Source organism: Mauremys mutica, chromosome 3 (assembly GCF_020497125.1).
Source record: "Mauremys mutica isolate MM-2020 ecotype Southern chromosome 3, ASM2049712v1, whole genome shotgun sequence".
Lineage (NCBI taxonomy): Eukaryota > Metazoa > Chordata > Testudines > Geoemydidae > Mauremys > Mauremys mutica.
Window position 1 is genome coordinate 9684372 of NC_059074.1, and position 17812 is coordinate 9702183.

The 17812-nt window shown below is 41.9% G+C and overlaps 1 protein-coding gene across 1 annotated transcript in view; it reads right to left on the reverse strand.

The window, feature by feature from the left end:
* Nucleotides 1-17812, reverse strand: part of KIF13B (kinesin family member 13B) — a 211673-nt gene that overhangs the window by 62511 nt on the left and 131350 nt on the right. The window contains exons 16-23 of the mRNA XM_045010266.1: nt 17263-17453; nt 16275-16485; nt 14292-14454; nt 9982-10128; nt 9025-9174; nt 8310-8438; nt 3435-3605; nt 59-216 (exon numbers count right to left, since the gene is read on the reverse strand). Of these exons, the coding sequence (XP_044866201.1) occupies nt 59-216; nt 3435-3605; nt 8310-8438; nt 9025-9174; nt 9982-10128; nt 14292-14454; nt 16275-16485; nt 17263-17453 (1320 nt within the window). The remainder of the gene's footprint in view (nt 1-58; nt 217-3434; nt 3606-8309; nt 8439-9024; nt 9175-9981; nt 10129-14291; nt 14455-16274; nt 16486-17262; nt 17454-17812) is intronic.

Here is a 17812-nt window from a genome sequence, read left to right on the forward strand (position 1 = left end):
TGTGCCTGGGAGGCTGGATTTTAAAACTGTGTGGGAGGAGTTTGCTGCCTGCAGTTACCTGTCACGAAGGCTTCGCGTTTTGGCTTGAATTATTCCCAAATCCCACACGGCTGAATTTTTGCGAGGATCAATTTGCTTGTGCCCGTACACTTCAATTGCCAAAGCCCCTTCGTAAAGATGCTCCATGAAGTCTTCAGAAATATTTACCGAAAACTCCTATGTGGAAATGACAAAACTAGTGAAACATTAAAAAGAATAAGTTGTTAACTATTGTGATAGTTGGACCTACACATTTACCCTAATTGTGAGCTCAACTGTGAGAAGTCAGTGAAAGTTCACAAAACATCACAACCTTCAACAATAAATGCTGATGGAAAAAGGTGCATAAGGGCAACAGAAACATGGCATCAGTCCAAACAAAAAGGCCTCCTGATATAAATCAAGGACCGTGCTAAGGTCCTGACTTGTAAGCAAGAAAAGCGTGCAACCAGAAGTCAACAGACCAATTGGTGAACAATGAGAATGAGGGGATAGGCTGTTCCGCCCACTAGTCCCTTTAGGGTCCTCAAAAAGAGGCTAGAAGGAAAAGCTAGCTACTGCAATGCTGGCTGACTGGAAGAGAAGAGAAGGGGAAGGAGCAAGCTTCAGCATCATAACTGCTGCCCACTCTGTTTCCTCTGAACCCTAGGGTTCAGAGTGACACCACTATGCCTTCATCATCCTAATCCTGAAAGATGTCTTGACCGGTCTGGGTCAGAGAGAGGGCCCCAGATGACACTGCCATACCCACCAGGTCCAGCTACACCCCAAACACCACATGGGATATGAGATATTGTCTCCTCCCTCTCCCCCACAATGTATTCTTTTTCTTCTCTACCTTATTACTTCTCTTTCCTCTCTTTCTTTTTTTCTTCTGTCTAATAAGAGTCTGTCTTAGCCGGCCAAGACTGCATACTTTGCCATAAGCCTGTTACCAGAAGGGCAGCTAAATGCAATGCCCTAAATAGCCCAGTGCTGATACAAGATTGCCAGGTCTTAGAGTGGCTGATAAGATCGTGTGCTGTGCCTATGTTTTTCCAGCAGAGAGGTTGCAAGTGAGGAAGAAGTTGCATTTTCTATCTTTGCTGTTCTTTTCTTTCTCCTTGTGCGTGTCTGCTGTCTTGTTGTGTATAATATAATAATTGGAGATATACCAATCTCCTAGAACTGGAAGGGACCTCGAAAGGTCATCGAGTCCAGCCCCCTGCCTTCACTAGCAGGACCAATTTTTGCCCCAGATCCCTAAGTGGCCTCCTCAAGGATTGAACTCACAACCCTGGGTTTAGCAGGCCAATGCTCAAACCACTGAGCTCTCCCTCCCCCCCTTCCTCTTTTAGGAAACAGGATTGGATTTAACAGCAATGACATCTCAACTAACTTCTCTTTTCCCTTAAAAGGACAGTTACCAACTAAGAGACTTATCAAACATGGTGGGGGTTATTTGAGAACTCTCTCCAACTAAAGGGACAGCGAACAGGAGATGTTAAGATTAAAGCCTTATTTAATACTTAACATTTCAAATGCTTTAACCATTTTCCCTCCCCCACTGTACCTTCAATAAAAGGTTAAAAGGATTTTTAATTATGTGTTTGCCAAGGTATTAAGTAGGCTGAGGTCTCTGAATACCAATCCCCAAAACTTGTTTAAAACTGCTTACTGTTGACAGTTACAGGGTCATGTTAACACCTTTAACTCTTTGGGCCCATACATTCCTTCTATATTAATAACCCCCCATTATACCCACAGTTCTGGAGGTGACTTTTTGCTTTCACTCTGCATGCTACTCTCTTCTCACAAAGGAGTTCATCAATGGAGATATTTATGGCGAAGCACTTAGTACACGAGGGCTCTTTCCCAGTTTGACTATTTAACTAGTTTGATACACTCTATACATTGAACTCTAGATCAGACAAGCTACATAATCCCATTCATCCAAGTCTATTATTTCATTGACTGCTTTTTTGCCTAAATCAAAGGCTTTTGACACTGGCATTTAAGGTTCTCCACTCAGAAGCACTAGGCTGATGTATCCTGATTTTTGTACCTACTTCTACCTGCAAATTACATTCAGTTTCTGCATATGGTAAAAATGAATACTTGGCAGGGGGGTGGGATAGCTCAGTGGTTTGAGCATTGGCCTACTAAACCCAAGGTTGTGAGTTCAATCCTTGAGGGGGCCACTTAGGGATCTGGGGCAAAAATTGGTCCTGCTAGTGAAGGCAGGGGGCTGGACTAGATGACCTTTCAAGGTCCCTTCCAGTTCAAGGAGATTGGTATATCTCCAATTATTACTAGTGCTTTCCCTGGTCAAACTATTTGTATTACAGTAGCACCTAGGGAGGCACCTAGAACCTACAGAAGAGGTTGGAGCCTATTGTACTAGACGCTACACGTACATGTAGTAAAACAGTCCCTGACCCCAAGAGCTTAAAATCTAAATTAATAAAACAAAGAAGGTGTGAGAAAGGAAGCGTTATTACCCCTATTTTTTAGATGCAGAAGTCAGGCAGAGCAATTATCTGACTTGCCCAGCGGTTTTCAACCCGCAGCCCGCATGCGGTCCAATTAACACACAGCTGCGGCCCAGCTGTGTGCTAAAGGCCGCCAAGGCCTGCGCAGCGGGATCAGGGTCGCCGGACGGCCCCACATAGCAAGGGTCCGGGGATGCCGGCTGGCTCTGCAGGGTCTGACTAAGTGGGTATTCACCCACGAAAGCCTAAGGCCAGAAGAGACCACCATAATCATGTAGTCTGACTACTTGCACATCTCTCATACAGTCTCTTCCATTTTTCTTTATTACTAGTTCATTTTATTCTATATGATGGTTTTGGTAAACAGTGCTTATAAAAACAGCTTGCAAGTGAAAGACTACAAATTCAGTGACTGTATTAAGTTACTAGAAATGACTATACAGTATAATCTCAGAGTTACGAACTAACCGATCTGTCACACACCTCATTTGGAACCAGAAGTATGCAATCAGGCAGCAGCAGAGAGAAAAAAAAGCAAATACAGTCCAATACTGTGTTAAATGTAAAGTACTAAAAATATAAAGGGAAAGTTTAAAAAAAAATCTGACAAGGTAAAGAAACCTATTTTTTCTTGTTTCACTTAAATTAAGATGGTAAAAAGCAGCATTTTTCTTCTGCATAATCAAGTTTCAAAGCTGTATTAAAGTCAATGTTCAGCTGTTACCTTTTGAAAGAACACCACTAATGTTTTGTTCAGAATTACGAACATTTCAGGATTACAAACAACCGCCATTCCTGAGGTATTCGTAACTGGGAGGTTCTAGTGTAATGATACAAAGTTTAGTATCTAGGCCAGTGGCAGACTAATTTAACTATCTTGCTCTGCCTGTCTGCAACTGCAATCATAAATAAAACAAAAATTACATTGCAGTGATCGAAGACAACCATGCACTGCGGCTCCTTGCTGATGGGGGATAAAGAGGGGTCCATCTCAGGGGCAACCGTAACTGGCTCCAGTTGATCCCAGAAGGTGTATTTGCAGAACACAAAGTTAGAAAGATGCTGAGGCAAACCGGTAGCCTGAAGTATTTTAATCTAGAGGAAGGAAAAAGCAGAGAAAAGCACGTTTTAAATGAGTAAACAATTTTAATTGAAACAGTCAAGCATAACACAAAAGAAAGCCAGTTTGTTAAAAGAACATCTTCTTGCTCAACTGGAGGCTAAAAATTATTAAACAGTTACTTTGACACAAAAATCTTAACAAAAGAAGACTTGTCTGCCTTGAAATATTTGCAAATAAAATGCTTTGGCTGAACCAGCTGGAAGTCACCACTAGGTGTCATTGAACAACTGACTTTTGGGAGTAAAAAAGAATGCTATGGGTTATCTGAAAACTTCCTTTGTTCTACAAACATCCTGTTCAAGTAATTCTTGCCCTATCTGTAGGTATGGGTGCTAGAACTGGGGGTGCTGGACAGCAATTCGGCAGAAATTCGGCAGCAGATCCTTCGCTCCAAGAGGGACTGAGGGACCCGCCCCAATAGCGGCCGGAGGGCCACCCCTTGGTATTGGCCGCCCCAAGCACCTGCTTCTTTAGCTGGTTCCTGGAGCCGGCCCTGGTGCTGGAGGTGCTGCCATACCCCCTGGCCTGAAATGGTTTCCATTATACATGGTTTACAGTGTGGTTCAATGGCTCTCAGCCCCCCTACAATACAAATTGTTCCAGCACAACTGCTTGTAGGATGCTAGGAACAGCATAAAGTGAAAAGCCATGCCCACCCAAGAACTCATATACTCATAGGACTGGAAGGGACCGCCAGAGGTCATCTAGTCCACTCCCCTGCACTCAAGGCAGGACTAAGTATTATCTAGACCAGTGGTTCCCAAACTTTAACAACCCGCAAACCCCTTTCACTAGAATGTCAAGTCTCGTGAACCTCTTCCTAAAAATAAATATTTTCAGGGATTTTCTCCCTTACCTCAGCATAAATTATAAAAGCAGTGAACTTGGAAATATAAAATTTGTTTGTATGACATGCTTATTACACACTATTTATTATCACCATTACAGTATTTTTATTACATTATGAAAATGGCAACACTCTTCCAAGATCTCACTTTTGTAGCTTGCATCACTTTTGATTAAAGCTGTTACAAGACAAGGCTCCTATCAGAGGCGTCAGTAGAAAAAAGCAACACGGGGCAAAGCCCCTCTGCACCCCGGGGCCTGGGGGGCACTGCCGGAAAAGTGAGGGGGCCCGCGGGGGCTGCTGGAAAAAAAAGAGAGGGACCCGCGGGGGCAGCACGTGACCCTCATCTCCCCCCTGTACTGGCACCTCTGGCTCCTATGTTTCATCAAGGAGTATCAGATGTGAAACAGCATGAAAGTATTTAAGAAGCCAACTCAAAGAGTTCCTCCTACACAAGCATTCAGGTCTTGAGCAGTCCAGGCAAACAATGAACGTTACAACAAAGCTTAAACTTCTTCTTCATAATAATTTAAAAACAACACTAGCAGCCTATTTAATATTAAAAACAGCAAAAAATATCCACCTCCTTTTCTATTTTGTATTAGGAGTTTTGAAGTTGAAATCTCCTCGGTGTGATAGAGACGCTTGCTTTGATCTGCTTAGCTCCTGGAAGTCCCCAAGGATCCGGGCTGCTGGCCCCGTGCTGTTCAGAGTCCCTATGGACAGCCCTGTCCGCCATTAGGGAATTCCCCCCCCCCCGAGGACCCCCGTAACATTTTGTGAACCCCAGTTTGGGAACCACTGATCTAGACCATCCCTGTCAGGTGTTTGTCTAACCTGCCCTTAAAAATCTCTAATGACTGAGATTCCACAACTTCCCTAGGCAATTTATTCCAGTGCTTAACTACTCTGACAGCTAGGAAGTTTTTCCTAATGTTCAGCCTAAACCGCCCTTGCTGCAATTTAAGACTATTGCTTCTTGACCTATCATCAGAGGTTAAGGAGAACAATTTTCCCCCTTCCTCCTTGTAACAACCTTTTATGTACTTGAAAATTGTTATGATGTCCCCTCTCAGTCTTCTCTTCTCCAGATTAAACAAACCCATTTTTTTCTAATCTTTCCTCATAGATCATAATTTCTAGATACAATACTCCAGTTGAGGCCTAATCAGTGTGAGGTAGAGCGGAAGAATTACTTGCTAATATACCCCAGAATGAGGTTTGGTTTTTTGCAATAGTGTTACACTGTTGACTCATATTTAGCTTGTGATCTACTATAAGCCCCAGATCCCTTTCTGCAGTACTCCTTCCTAGGCAGTTATTTTCCATTTTGTAGGTGTGCACTGATTGTTCTTTCCTAAGTGGAGTACTTTGCATTTGTCCTTATTGAATTTCATCCTATTTACTTCAGACCATTTCTCCAGTTTGTCCAGATCATTTTGAATTATAATCCTATCGTCCAAAGCACTTGCATTCCCCTCCCATCTTGGTACTGTCCGCAAACTTTATAAGTGTACTCTCTATGCCATTATCCAAATCATTGATTAAGATATTGAACAAAACAAAACTGATCCCTGTGGGACCCCACTTGTTAGGCACTTCCAGCATGACTGTGAACCACTGATAACTACTCTCTGGGAAGGCTTTTCCAACCAGTTATGCACTCACCTTATAGTAGCCCCATCTAGGTTGTATTTTACTAGTTTGTTTATGAGAAGGTCATGTGAGACAGTATCAAAAGCCTTACTAAAGTTAAGATATACCACATCTACCGCTTCCCCCCTATCCACAAGGCTTATTACCCTGTCAAAGAAAGCTATCAAGTTGGTTTGATTGTTCTTGACAAATCCATGTTGACTATTACTTTTCACCTTATTATCCTCCGGGTATTTGCAAACTGATTGCTTAATTATTTGCTCCCTTGTCTTTCCGGGTACTGACGTTAAGCTGACAGGTCAGTAATTCCCGGGTTGTCCTTATTCCTCTTTTTATAGATGGGCATTATATTTACCCTTTTCTAGTCCTCTGGAATCTCCCCATCATCCATGACTTTTCAAAGATAATCGCTAATGGCTCAAATACCACACTCAGTCAGCTCCTTAAGTATTCTAAGATGGATTTCATCCCATCCTGGCGATTTGAAGATATCTAATTTTATGTTAGATGTTCAACTGCTACTAACCTTCTTGGTGAAAACTGAAACAAAAAAGTCATTTAACACTTCTGCCATTTCCACATTTTCTGTTATTGTTTTCCCCCCTTCACTACGTAATGGGCCTACTCTGTCCTTGGTCTTCCTCTTGCTTGTAATGTATTTATAGAATGTTTTCTTGTTACCCTTTATGTCTCTAGCTAATTTAGTCTCATTTTGTGCCTTAGACTTTCTAATTTTGTCCCTACAAACTTATGTTATTTGTTTATATTCATTCTTTATAATTTGACCTAGTTTCTACTTTTTGTAGGGTTCCTTTTTTAGTTTCAGATCATTGAAGATCTCCTGGTTAAGCCAGGGTGGTCTCTTGCGATACTTTCTTTTTTTCCTACGCAGTGGGAGAGTTTGCTCTTGTGCCCTTAGTAATGTCTCTCTGAAAAACTGCCACCTCTCTTGAAGTGTTTTGCATGTTTTACCAAGGCCCAGTGGAACCTTAACTTCAAATTCATATTCTGTTCTAAATGTACAATCCATTATTTTAAACAGGTTGTAATATTTTGCAAAGTAAGTTTCCCTTTTTACTAGTAGAACTAAGTTCAACTGAATTAGGATTTTCTAGATAATTAACAATAATAATAATAATTGGAGATATACAATCTCCTAGAACTGGAAGGGATCTTGAAAGGTCATTGAGTCCAGCCCCCCTGCCTTCACTAGCAGGACCAAGTACTGATTTTTGCCCCAGATCCCTAAGTGGCCCCCTCAAGGATTGAACTCATAACCCTGGATTTAGCAGGCCAATGCTCAAACCACTGAGCTATCCCTCCCCCCTATATAATTGTAGCTTCCTAATTTCTGGATCATGTAATTTGTGTGTATCATGACATGCTAGTGGCCACCAGTGCCTTTCATTTGCACACAGACACCATTTAGAGCTGTTGCCTACTTAGCTCCCTCTTCTGGCATCCACCATGCTTTCCCTCCTGTCCCACCTCGACCACGCACAAGAGAACAAGTCCCCCCGCCCTCCCCACCTTTCCCATATATATATGCGAGAGACCCGGGTTATTTGACTCAAAATCTTTTTTCAGTTGAATATAAGAAGAAGACTACACATTTGGTTTTATTAGGGCCCCAAATAAGGCTGATAAAAATGTTTGAGGGTAAATCTTTGTTTTTTTGTTTTCCTTTTTAATAAATGCCACAGGGACCAGAAAAATGCCATTATGGGACCAAAGGGTCACAAGATCAGTCTTCTTGCATTATTTCCACCATTCCGAAAATGAAATTCTTTGAGAAGAGAAAAGACAGAGATATTTCAGGGCCAATTATGAACCCCAGGGCATTAAGCAAGCTCATGAAAAATACAACCAGCATACTAGACTGCACACATCACTGAGCATTCATAGCTATTTGTTTTCTTTAAATCTTGAAACACCAAGATTCTTTCAAATAAGCTGCACAAACTGAACAATTCACGAGGTAGGATAATGATAGTATAACTGAACATAGGTGGTAAACAAAAGGATATACAGTGTAATTTATCACCAACATGGAAGCTAATGCACCACAAACATTTAATCACGTTTTTTACACTTGGGTAGTATCAGAAAGGAAGAAGTTGGCTCAATATTGAGGATGTGACAATAGCTTTTATTGCATGCATCTAGAACTCACCATGCAAACTAGTTTGTTCTCCTGTATGTCGTTCTCTCTTGAACAGTCTGTGCTATCATCACCTCCTACGATTCTCTCCCCAATCGCTCCACTCACTCGCACCACTTCGACATGAAGACGACCTGACACCTAATGAAAAAGGGTGGGTGGGAAAGATTATCAGGTGCCGCCAGACAATGGTTTCTAACCTTTTCAGGTAGCCATGCTAGTGCACTGCTATGTTATAAGCATACCTAATCTGTCATCATGGGACCTCTTCCTCCCTTCTCCACTCCCCTTCTATTGTTTTGTCCCATTCACTTATCTTGTTTTAGACTGCAAGCTCTTTGGGGAAAGGACAGCCTTCCTATGAGCTTGTACAGAACCTACCACAGTGGAGCCTCAATCCCAACTGGGACCTCTGAGCATTACCATTAGCAAGGCATTACTTTGGCTGTACCCAGTTGCCTCACACTCATTTATGCTCTACCTGGAACTGGAGCTTACATGACTTCATATCCATCATTATTATGAGACTGGAGTCTGTAGCTGCCCAAGTAACACACAGGTGCATCATTAAGATACCAGAGGGAGAAGGTAAAGGACTAGCCACTCGATCCTGAAATATCATTAGCAGCATGTGCCGGTGGCTGGGGAACACCTTTCGTGCAATACTGAAAAGCCCTAATGACTTCCATTAAACAGCTAAAAAGTACGATGTATAGGAATGACAAACCTCTCCCTTCTGATTGATGATAGGGACAGCATATTGCAGCTTCACATCATAAAACAGGGACTCAAGAAAAACATTGGCCACTCCGATGAGACTATGGTTTTCTTGTTCATCATAGAATGGATCAGCTCGCTTGAAGTAAGACCTAGTTAACTTGAATCAAATTCAAAATAATGTAAAAACTAAGTTTATAATAGAATGTCATTTTCACAGCACCGATGAACTGGTGAGGCGTCACAGGTTTTTGTTCTCTTCTTCTAGAGTGTCTGACATAGGCAAGAAATGAAAATTGATCAGAGTGGTCCGAACAATCATGGTAACTGTCAGGGCAAGTCTACAGTACAAATCTGTAGCTGTGCTGCTGTACTACGTCTGGTGACGACACTAAGGGAGAGAGCTCTCCCATAGATTTAATAACTCCACCTCCACAAAAAGCAGTAGCTATGTGCTCACCAACATAGTGCTTCTACACTGGTGCATAGGGTTGGTTTAACTATCTCGTTCAGGGGTGTGGATTAGTCACACCTCTGAGCAATGTAGTTATATCAAAGTAATTTTGTAGCGTAGACCAGGGCTTACGGTAAGATAAATTTGCGGCCTATCTTCAGCCAGGTTATATTAACCATTTTAAATTCACACCATTCAAAAAGTTGACCAGGAGCACAACCCTTGTTCTCTCGACTTAGTTTCTCTCCTCGTAATCCTATTCCTTCTAGGATCCACTGTCAAACCACAAGAGGAAAGAAATATGAAAGTGATAAGATACAGCAGGTTAATGAAATATTAAAGAACAGAGTCTCTGTTCAATATTAGAAATAAACAAGGTTTCAAGATAACTGGCATCTTTTTGCCAACCCTCTCCTCAGCCAATAGTTTCCCATCCTTTTTTTGTTTTAAAAACATAACAGGCACTTAATTTTATCACCACATTACTGGTCTCTCTCCCCCATTCTTACTTACTGGGTCATCCTCCTCGCGCTTCTGCCACTCTTGATAAAGATCCCTCATATCTATCAGCCGGTTTTCCAATTTCTCCAGTGACCAGATCTGTTTGCCTTTCCCTTTCCTTCTCACCTGAACAGCAGGCTCACTGAGAACTGCACCTCGCTGCAGAAACAAAACAATTAGAGAAGGCGGCCTGAGTAAGGAATCCATGTCATGACAACTGGAACACAGTTAAACAGAAAGTAACTTTTTTATTAAAAAACCCCTCTCGTTTAAGCAGACAAATTTGAAGTAGTAGAATCCAAGTCCAACTGTCAACATAGCATGGCCATGTCCTATTAAACGGTCACATTTTATCCCAGTAACAATGGCAGAGATTTCATAGATCCCTTCTTTTACAAAAAAGTGTTTCAAGGATGAATATTTAAGTATTTCATAAAGAGCCTCAAATGAAAGAAGCTGTAAATTCAAAGTAAGATTATTTCCACCAACAGTGTCCAAACACATGCAGTTGCTTAATCATTTCCTTCCTTTTATTTATTTCCTTATAACTTTTTATTAAGGCAAAATTACAATAAAATGTTTAACATAGAATCATAAAAATGTAGGGCTGAAAGGTCCCTTGAGAAGTCATTAAGTCCCTCCACCTGTCCTGAGGCAGGACCAAGCAAACCTACACCATCCCTAATAGGTATTTTAACCCAGAGGTTCTCAAAATGAGGAGAGGACCCTGGGTGCGTGAGAGAAAGAGTGTGCGTGTGTAATGAGAGAGAAGCTTTGGGGCGGGGGAAAACGAACAAAAAAACGTACTGTGCACATTTTACCCACAGCAATGAATTGCTAGCAAAGCTGATTCCTCCAGACACATCAGGTCCTCAGATGGCGCTGTCCATTTTGATGGATCTGTTAAACTTTCACAGCATTATACAAAGTCGTTGCCATCTGTACGTTAATCCGTTTGCTACAACGTGGTGTGCACATTTAATTGTAAGTTTTTAATTGTAAGCAATCACAGTTTTGCTTTTGCTCTTATTACAATGGATCGTTGTCTCTGTTCGAATCAATGCCCGCCTTACTGTTTTTAATAGGTAGTGAGAGTTGTATGTTGATTTCTTTTGTAATGTATATATACTTGTGTGGTGGGAGGGAGAGAGTAAACTATTACAGACACAAAGAAGTGGGGCGTGATCAAATAAGCTTCAGAACCACTGTTCTAACCTGTTCTTAAAAACCTCCAATGACGGGGATTCCACAACCTCACTTGGAAGCCTATTCCAGAACTGAACTACCCTTATGGTTTGTAAGTTTTTTGTCATATCTAACCTATATCTCCTTTGTTGCAGATTAAACCTATTACTTCTTGTCCTACCTTCAGGGGACATGGAAAACTGATCATAGTTCTCTTTATAGCAGCCCTTAACATATCTGAAGACTGATCAGGTCTGCTTCCTCCCACCATCTTCTTTTCTCAAGACTAAACATGACTAGTTTTTTGTTTTTTTTTAAACCTTTCCTCACAGGTTTTCTAAACCTTTTATCATTTTGTTGCTCTCCTTTGAACTCTCTCTCCAATTTGTCCATATCTTTGCTAAAGTGTGGCACTCGAACTGGACACAGCACTCCAGCTGAGCCTTACCAGTGTCGAGCAGAGCAGGACAATTGCCTGCTGGATCTTACAAACAACACTCCTGCTAATACAACCCAGAATAATATTAGCCTTTTTTGAAACTGCACCATACTATTGACTCATATTCAATTTGTGACCCACTATAACCCTCCAATCCTTACCACATAGCCAGTTATTCCCCATTTTGTAGATGTGCATTTGATTTTTCCTTCGTAAGTGAAAACTTTGCACTTGTCTTTATTGAATTTCATCTTGTTTCAGACCAATTCTTCAATTTGTGACAGTCATGTTCAATTCTAATCCTGTCCTCCAAAAGTGCTTGTAAACCTTCCAGCTTGCAAATTTTATAAGCATACTTTTTACATTATCCAAGCCATTGATGAAAATATTGACTAGTACTGGACCTAGGAATGGCTCCTGTGAGACCTCACTAGATAAAAATTCTCCCAGTTTGACAACACACCATTGATAAATAATCTGAGCACGGTCTTTCAGACAGTTGTGGTCCCACCCTATAGGAACTTCATCTAGACCATATTTCCCGAGTTTGCTTATGAGACTTTCATGTGGGACTGTCTCAAAAGCCTTACTCAAATCAAGATATATCACATCTGTTGCTTCCCCGCTATCCACTAGGCAAATAACACTGTCAAAGAAGGAAATTAGGTTGGTTTGGCATAATTTGTTCTTGACAAATCCATGTTAGCTATTCCTTATAACACTATTATCCTTTAGGTGCTTACAAACTGTTTAATGATTTGTTAAGGTCCAGGTATCAAAGTTAGGTTGATAATTTCCCAGGGTCCTCTTTGTTCCACTTTTCATAGATAGATACTACATTTGCCCTTCTCCAGTCCTTTGGGACCTCACTGTTCCATCCATTCTTGAAGATCACTGCTAACAGTTCTGAGATTGCTTCAGCTAGTTCCTTAAGTACCCTAGAAAAAATTTCACCAGGCATTGCCAACTTGACTACACCTAGCTTATCTAAATATTCTTTAACCTGTTCTTTCCCTATTTTGGTTTATGTTCCTTCCCCCCTTGTTGTTAATATTACTTGGGTTGAGTATCTGGCCACCATTAACCTTTTTAGTGAAAACTGAAGCAAACCGCGCATTAAACACCTCAACCTTCCTGATCATAGAATATCAGAGTTGGAAGGGAGGTCATCTAGTCTAACCCCCAGCTCAAAGCAGGATCAATCGGTTATTAGCTCAGTCAGTTATTAGCTCTCCTTCTTCACTAAGTAGGGAACCGACATTTTCATAGCGTCTCTCTTGCTCTTAATGTACTTATAAAGCCTCTTCTTATTGCCTTTTATGTCCCCTGCAACATGCAACTCAATTTGTGCCTTATCCTCTCTCCTTTTGTTCCTAAATGCTTGTGCTATTCTTTTCTAATATATCTACATTACTTATTCATTATTACATCTAAATAATTAGTGAGGATGGGGCTATTGTTTTCTACTACAGCGTACGTTTTTTTATTCAGGATCAGGTTAGTATTCAAAGAACCTGGCTAAAGATTATGGCTTGCTGACTGGGAAGCTGTCCTCCTCTGAGTTTGCTAAGAAGAGTAAGCACATTTTTCAATACCATGCTCTTTTCGGTGCTTCTCTTGTGTACATGCTTGGTGTAAAAATTCTACTATTACAAGGACAGTCCATATTTTATTATACCACAGTTCCCTGGGAGGAGAGGTCACATTTTTCCAATAACGTGCAATACAAAGTCTAGCTGTTAACAATAAAAAAGAAATTAAAGTTTCCTTTGTATTTTTAAGCCTATTGAAAGATTATTTTTATAGACAAAGGACAGCCCCCATACTCACCTGCAGCGGGAAGGGGCAGAGTGGAGCGGGCTGGGGCCGGGCTGCTCCGCTTCTGCTGCTGCCGGTGAGTGCAGGGGGGATCCCTTCCCCCAATCCCCCTCCCCCGAGCGACACGGCTGGGGCTGAGGCAAAGGAAGCAGAGCGGACTGCTCCCGGCCCCCAGCTAATCCCCAGGGCCACTCTGGGACTGCGGGGCCCCCAAAAGTACCACCCCACAGCTCCTGCCTCCCAGACCCTGAGGGGGAGCCCCTGACCGCCCACTGCTCGGACACAGAGCAGTGTGTCAGAGCTTTACCGCATTGTATGCGAACCCGCGTAATATTGGGTCGCGTTATATCGGGGTAGAGGTATAAATTGAAATTTTAAATGATACCTTTGGATTTCTTGGCTTTTGTCATCTTATGTGAAATGTAACCGCACAATAAAGCTTTTCATGAACAGCCACAAAAAGGAAATGTTACTTTTATGGCCATTATATCAGGTGATCACAACGTAATGGGATTAACATGGAGGGACTCCCCTATTACTGGCAGTTGGGTCAAATGACCATGGTTAGCAGGCAAACTTAAGAGCATGTTTCATTGTTTTTAAGAACTGATCCTTGGTGTTTTTAAACTCTGGCAACATTGCTGTAGAAACTGATGTTAAACTTGCACCACATCACATGTCCATAAACTGGCATATTTCCATACTTTCATGTTATCAGATACAATAAACACGCCACATGCTCTTCCAACATCACCATTCACAAATGTGAACATGTTGGCAAATTATCTGGATCATTAGAGCCATTGGATCACAGTGTGAAGTGCTCCACGAGGCAACCCTTTACTGAACAATGGTTAAGCTCAGTGAGCTGCTGCCTCACCTTTCTGTTAGCATTAAGGCTTGAAGCTGGGATCTGCAGAGTGACTTTATACTCCGTGCTCTTGTCCAATTCCTCTGAGATTAAACTGGCTTCTCTCACATACAAATTAGCTTTAACAATTTGCGCTCTCAGCTTCCTCAGGCTGTGGTTCAACATTTCTTCTCTTTTAAAGAGGGGGAAAAAAAAAGAAGAGGACAATCAATAAATTGTTTTAGTGAGGAAACTTTCAACTAGATTTGCAGTAGAACACAAAAGGACCATCTGGCTGATCACTACCATGTAGGTAGCGTATTCATAGGAATCAATATCCAAAGAAACGGATTTTAAAATAGAAAGATTAGTTAAACACTAACTTGGTCTTTTTGAAAAAAAGATATTTGAAATTTATATGAATTTAGTGAATACAAAAGTTGCCAGGCTGCCAAGTCTAGAGACCCTGTATCCATAGAACAGGCAGCATCTGTGTGAGCTATTCCACACCTTTCCCACCCAGAAGTGTAAGAACTGCGTTAAGATGAAAGGATAATTCAGTCTCCATGATCCAGTCAACATTTGTTCTCTGAGAAGAGTGCAACAATTAGTGCCTACTGTGATACTGAAAACTCTTCACAGGGATATATGCTGACACCAAAGTCCTTCTACACAAGCCACCAAAATATTATGAGATGGTCACAACTGATCTGGGCTGGATTTGAACCTGTGGCCTAGAGATGAAATGCTCCATCCTTCATTACAATACTTATTTTTTCAAAAAATGTTTCTTTGGCAGTTTAACAGTGAATTATTGGTTTTTTGGGTTGTGCCTGTGTGTGTGTTTTAATTACTACTATATTCAGTGTCTTCCGCCTCACTCTCTGCTTTAGGCAAAGCACCACTTTCACCATAAGGCTGCTGTTACTGTCAGAAACACTGTCAGTGATTCTGTTATGACAGGAGGCAGAAGTCCTGAGCACCTTCACTCTAATTTTCTAGGAAGGGGCAGGAGGATCCCCCTCATGGACCTAAAATGAATTACTAGAGCCAGCGACCAACTCTTGCAGGGACTGTGGGACAATCCCCCCTTCATCTAGTGCTATTCCACTCTCTACCGTAGGACTGCTCAGGTCAGATATTTGAACATGAGTGGAAGAAATGCAGTGGCTGTAAGGGTAGGTTTGCAGCCTCTGAAAGGAGTTGCTTCCAGGGTGGACACTCTTGGGATAACTGTTGCTATAGCAGGGATGGTCAAACCATGGCTCGCAAGCTGCATATGGCTCTTTTACAGTTAAAGTGAAGCTCACAGAGTTCCCCATGCTCCCCCCAATTTCCACCTACCAGACTGTGGAGGAGGAGCTCAGGGATTCTGCGAGAGCTCGGGACTTCAACCCCACAGGAAGTGCCTGTCAGGGCTCGGGGCTTCAGCTGCAAAGCCTCAAGCCCAGGCAGGCACCTCCGGCAGAGCAGAAGCCCCGATATCCCCCTCTCGCAAGGGACAGAAGCCTCTAGCCCCACCACCCCGCTGCAGGGTTGAAGCCCTGAGCCCCAGCCGGCATGACCCAGAACTCAAGTTTCTGAAGATTATCCTATGTGGCTTGGAAGGTCAATAAGATTGGCCAACCCTGTGCTATAGTTTAGAGAGGAGTCCATAAACTTCCCCCATCTCCTATTCTTCACTTAAAATTAAAATGGATGAGCCATTTGAGAATACACTGTAGGTAGCATTCCCACATAACTAGATAAGGTGACAAAATAGTTCTTTTCCACCTTTATTTTCGAGGATTTATTGGAACAAACTGCGTGGTCTGATAATCCTTACACTGACATTTCCTCTTGGCTGATGGTATCCCCACAACATTGTTGCTTCTCTGCAGGGCTCTTCTGGGGAGCCAAGGACATGTGTTGTAGTCAAATGTATCTTAAATCTATAAGAGACTTCACTGGCATTAGAGGACCTCATGCCTGACCACCACTGCTTGAGAAATGCTGTATGTTCTCATCACCCACCTCTCTTCTGCCCACTGGCGTATGCGCTGCTGAGCACTGGGCGAGTGAGAGGAGAACTTGTCCATGCTGCGGAAGTGTTGTTTCTCTGGAGACAGCCGCCTTCGCAACTGCTCTAGTTCATGCTCATACATTAATCTCTGCCGCTCCAGTGCAGATTGCTTCTCCTCTTCGTACTGCTGTTCCACGCTCTGCAAGATTGACTGCATCGGGTCTAAACAGGTGTTGAAAATAAAGAAGCTAGTAGTGAAATGTTTGGACACTCTCTGTGTGCAGAGCTATCAGAGGGAAGCAGTGATCCACTGAACAGGGCACAGAGTTTGGGACTAAGGGGACCTGGACTGTATTCCTGGCTCTGCCGTGAATTTATCACATGATCTTGAACAAGTTACTACTTTTCTATGGCTCAGTCCTCATCGATAAAACAGGGATACTGCTAGTTCTCCGCCTTTGTAAAGCTCTCAGCTCAATGGATAAAGTATACTCTAAAGGTGAAAAATAACTAGAAGAGATGGACTATTATATTTTGTCAAAGTATAATAAACCAAGTGTTTTGTTCTATGGTTTAGCATTAGAAATCAGAGAGGGATAGGTAGGTGACCTAATGGAAGTTAGAGATGGACACGGTCAGGTTGAATCAATTCCCCTCACCTTTGCAAAGTGGGACACCTTTGGCAGCTATATTAGGCTACTGAAACCAAAAAACTTGACTTCAAAGTCAGTTGCAGGATCAGACAGTACTCAGCTCTGCTCAAATACCTCAATGTTAGACCATGATATCCCCAATGTTCTAGTTCTGGGTCTCGCCTGAACAGAAACTGTGAATTCTAACAAGTTTTGTAGTTTTTTTCCCCCTTCAAGGGCAAAGTGACTAACAGAAGAAAGTGTATTCAGTAGGAAGCTATAAAGGAAAATGATTCCTGAGTTACAAGGTACTCAGGATGTAATCCTATTCCCTGCTTGTATTCTTAATATATCTGTTGCCTCTTACCATTGCCACTGAGTGCCTTCATGATAACTTCCATTTGGGCATATTCATAGCTGAAGTTCATTTCACTGGACACTTCACTGGAACTGTCTCCATCTATATCTAGCTGCTCAACACTGTTGCTGCACCCCATAGAATTGTCTTGCTCTTCATCCTCATGCTCTACTTTCTTTTTCTTTTTTGGCAAACTCAATCTTTAAAAAAAGAGGGGGGAAAAGCAGTCTAACAAACAAACAATTTTTATCCCCTGCCTCAGTAATAAAAGTGTTGCTTTTACAAGATTCTTGTAAAATCCACAATCCATAGATTTTCCTTTTAAAATATTGTGTGGATGAAGGTGGTGCCTTCCTCAATAGAGTCAAAATAAAGGTTTCAAAGCACCCTAACCAGGACCACTACATCACACTGGAAGTGCAACATCCCCTCTCTCCTCTCCTTCAGATACAGCCATTTATACCAGATGGACACCTATCTATTCAAAGATTCTAAAGCCAGAAGCGACCATTGTGATCCTCTACACTGACCTCCTATATAACACAGGCCAGAGAATTTA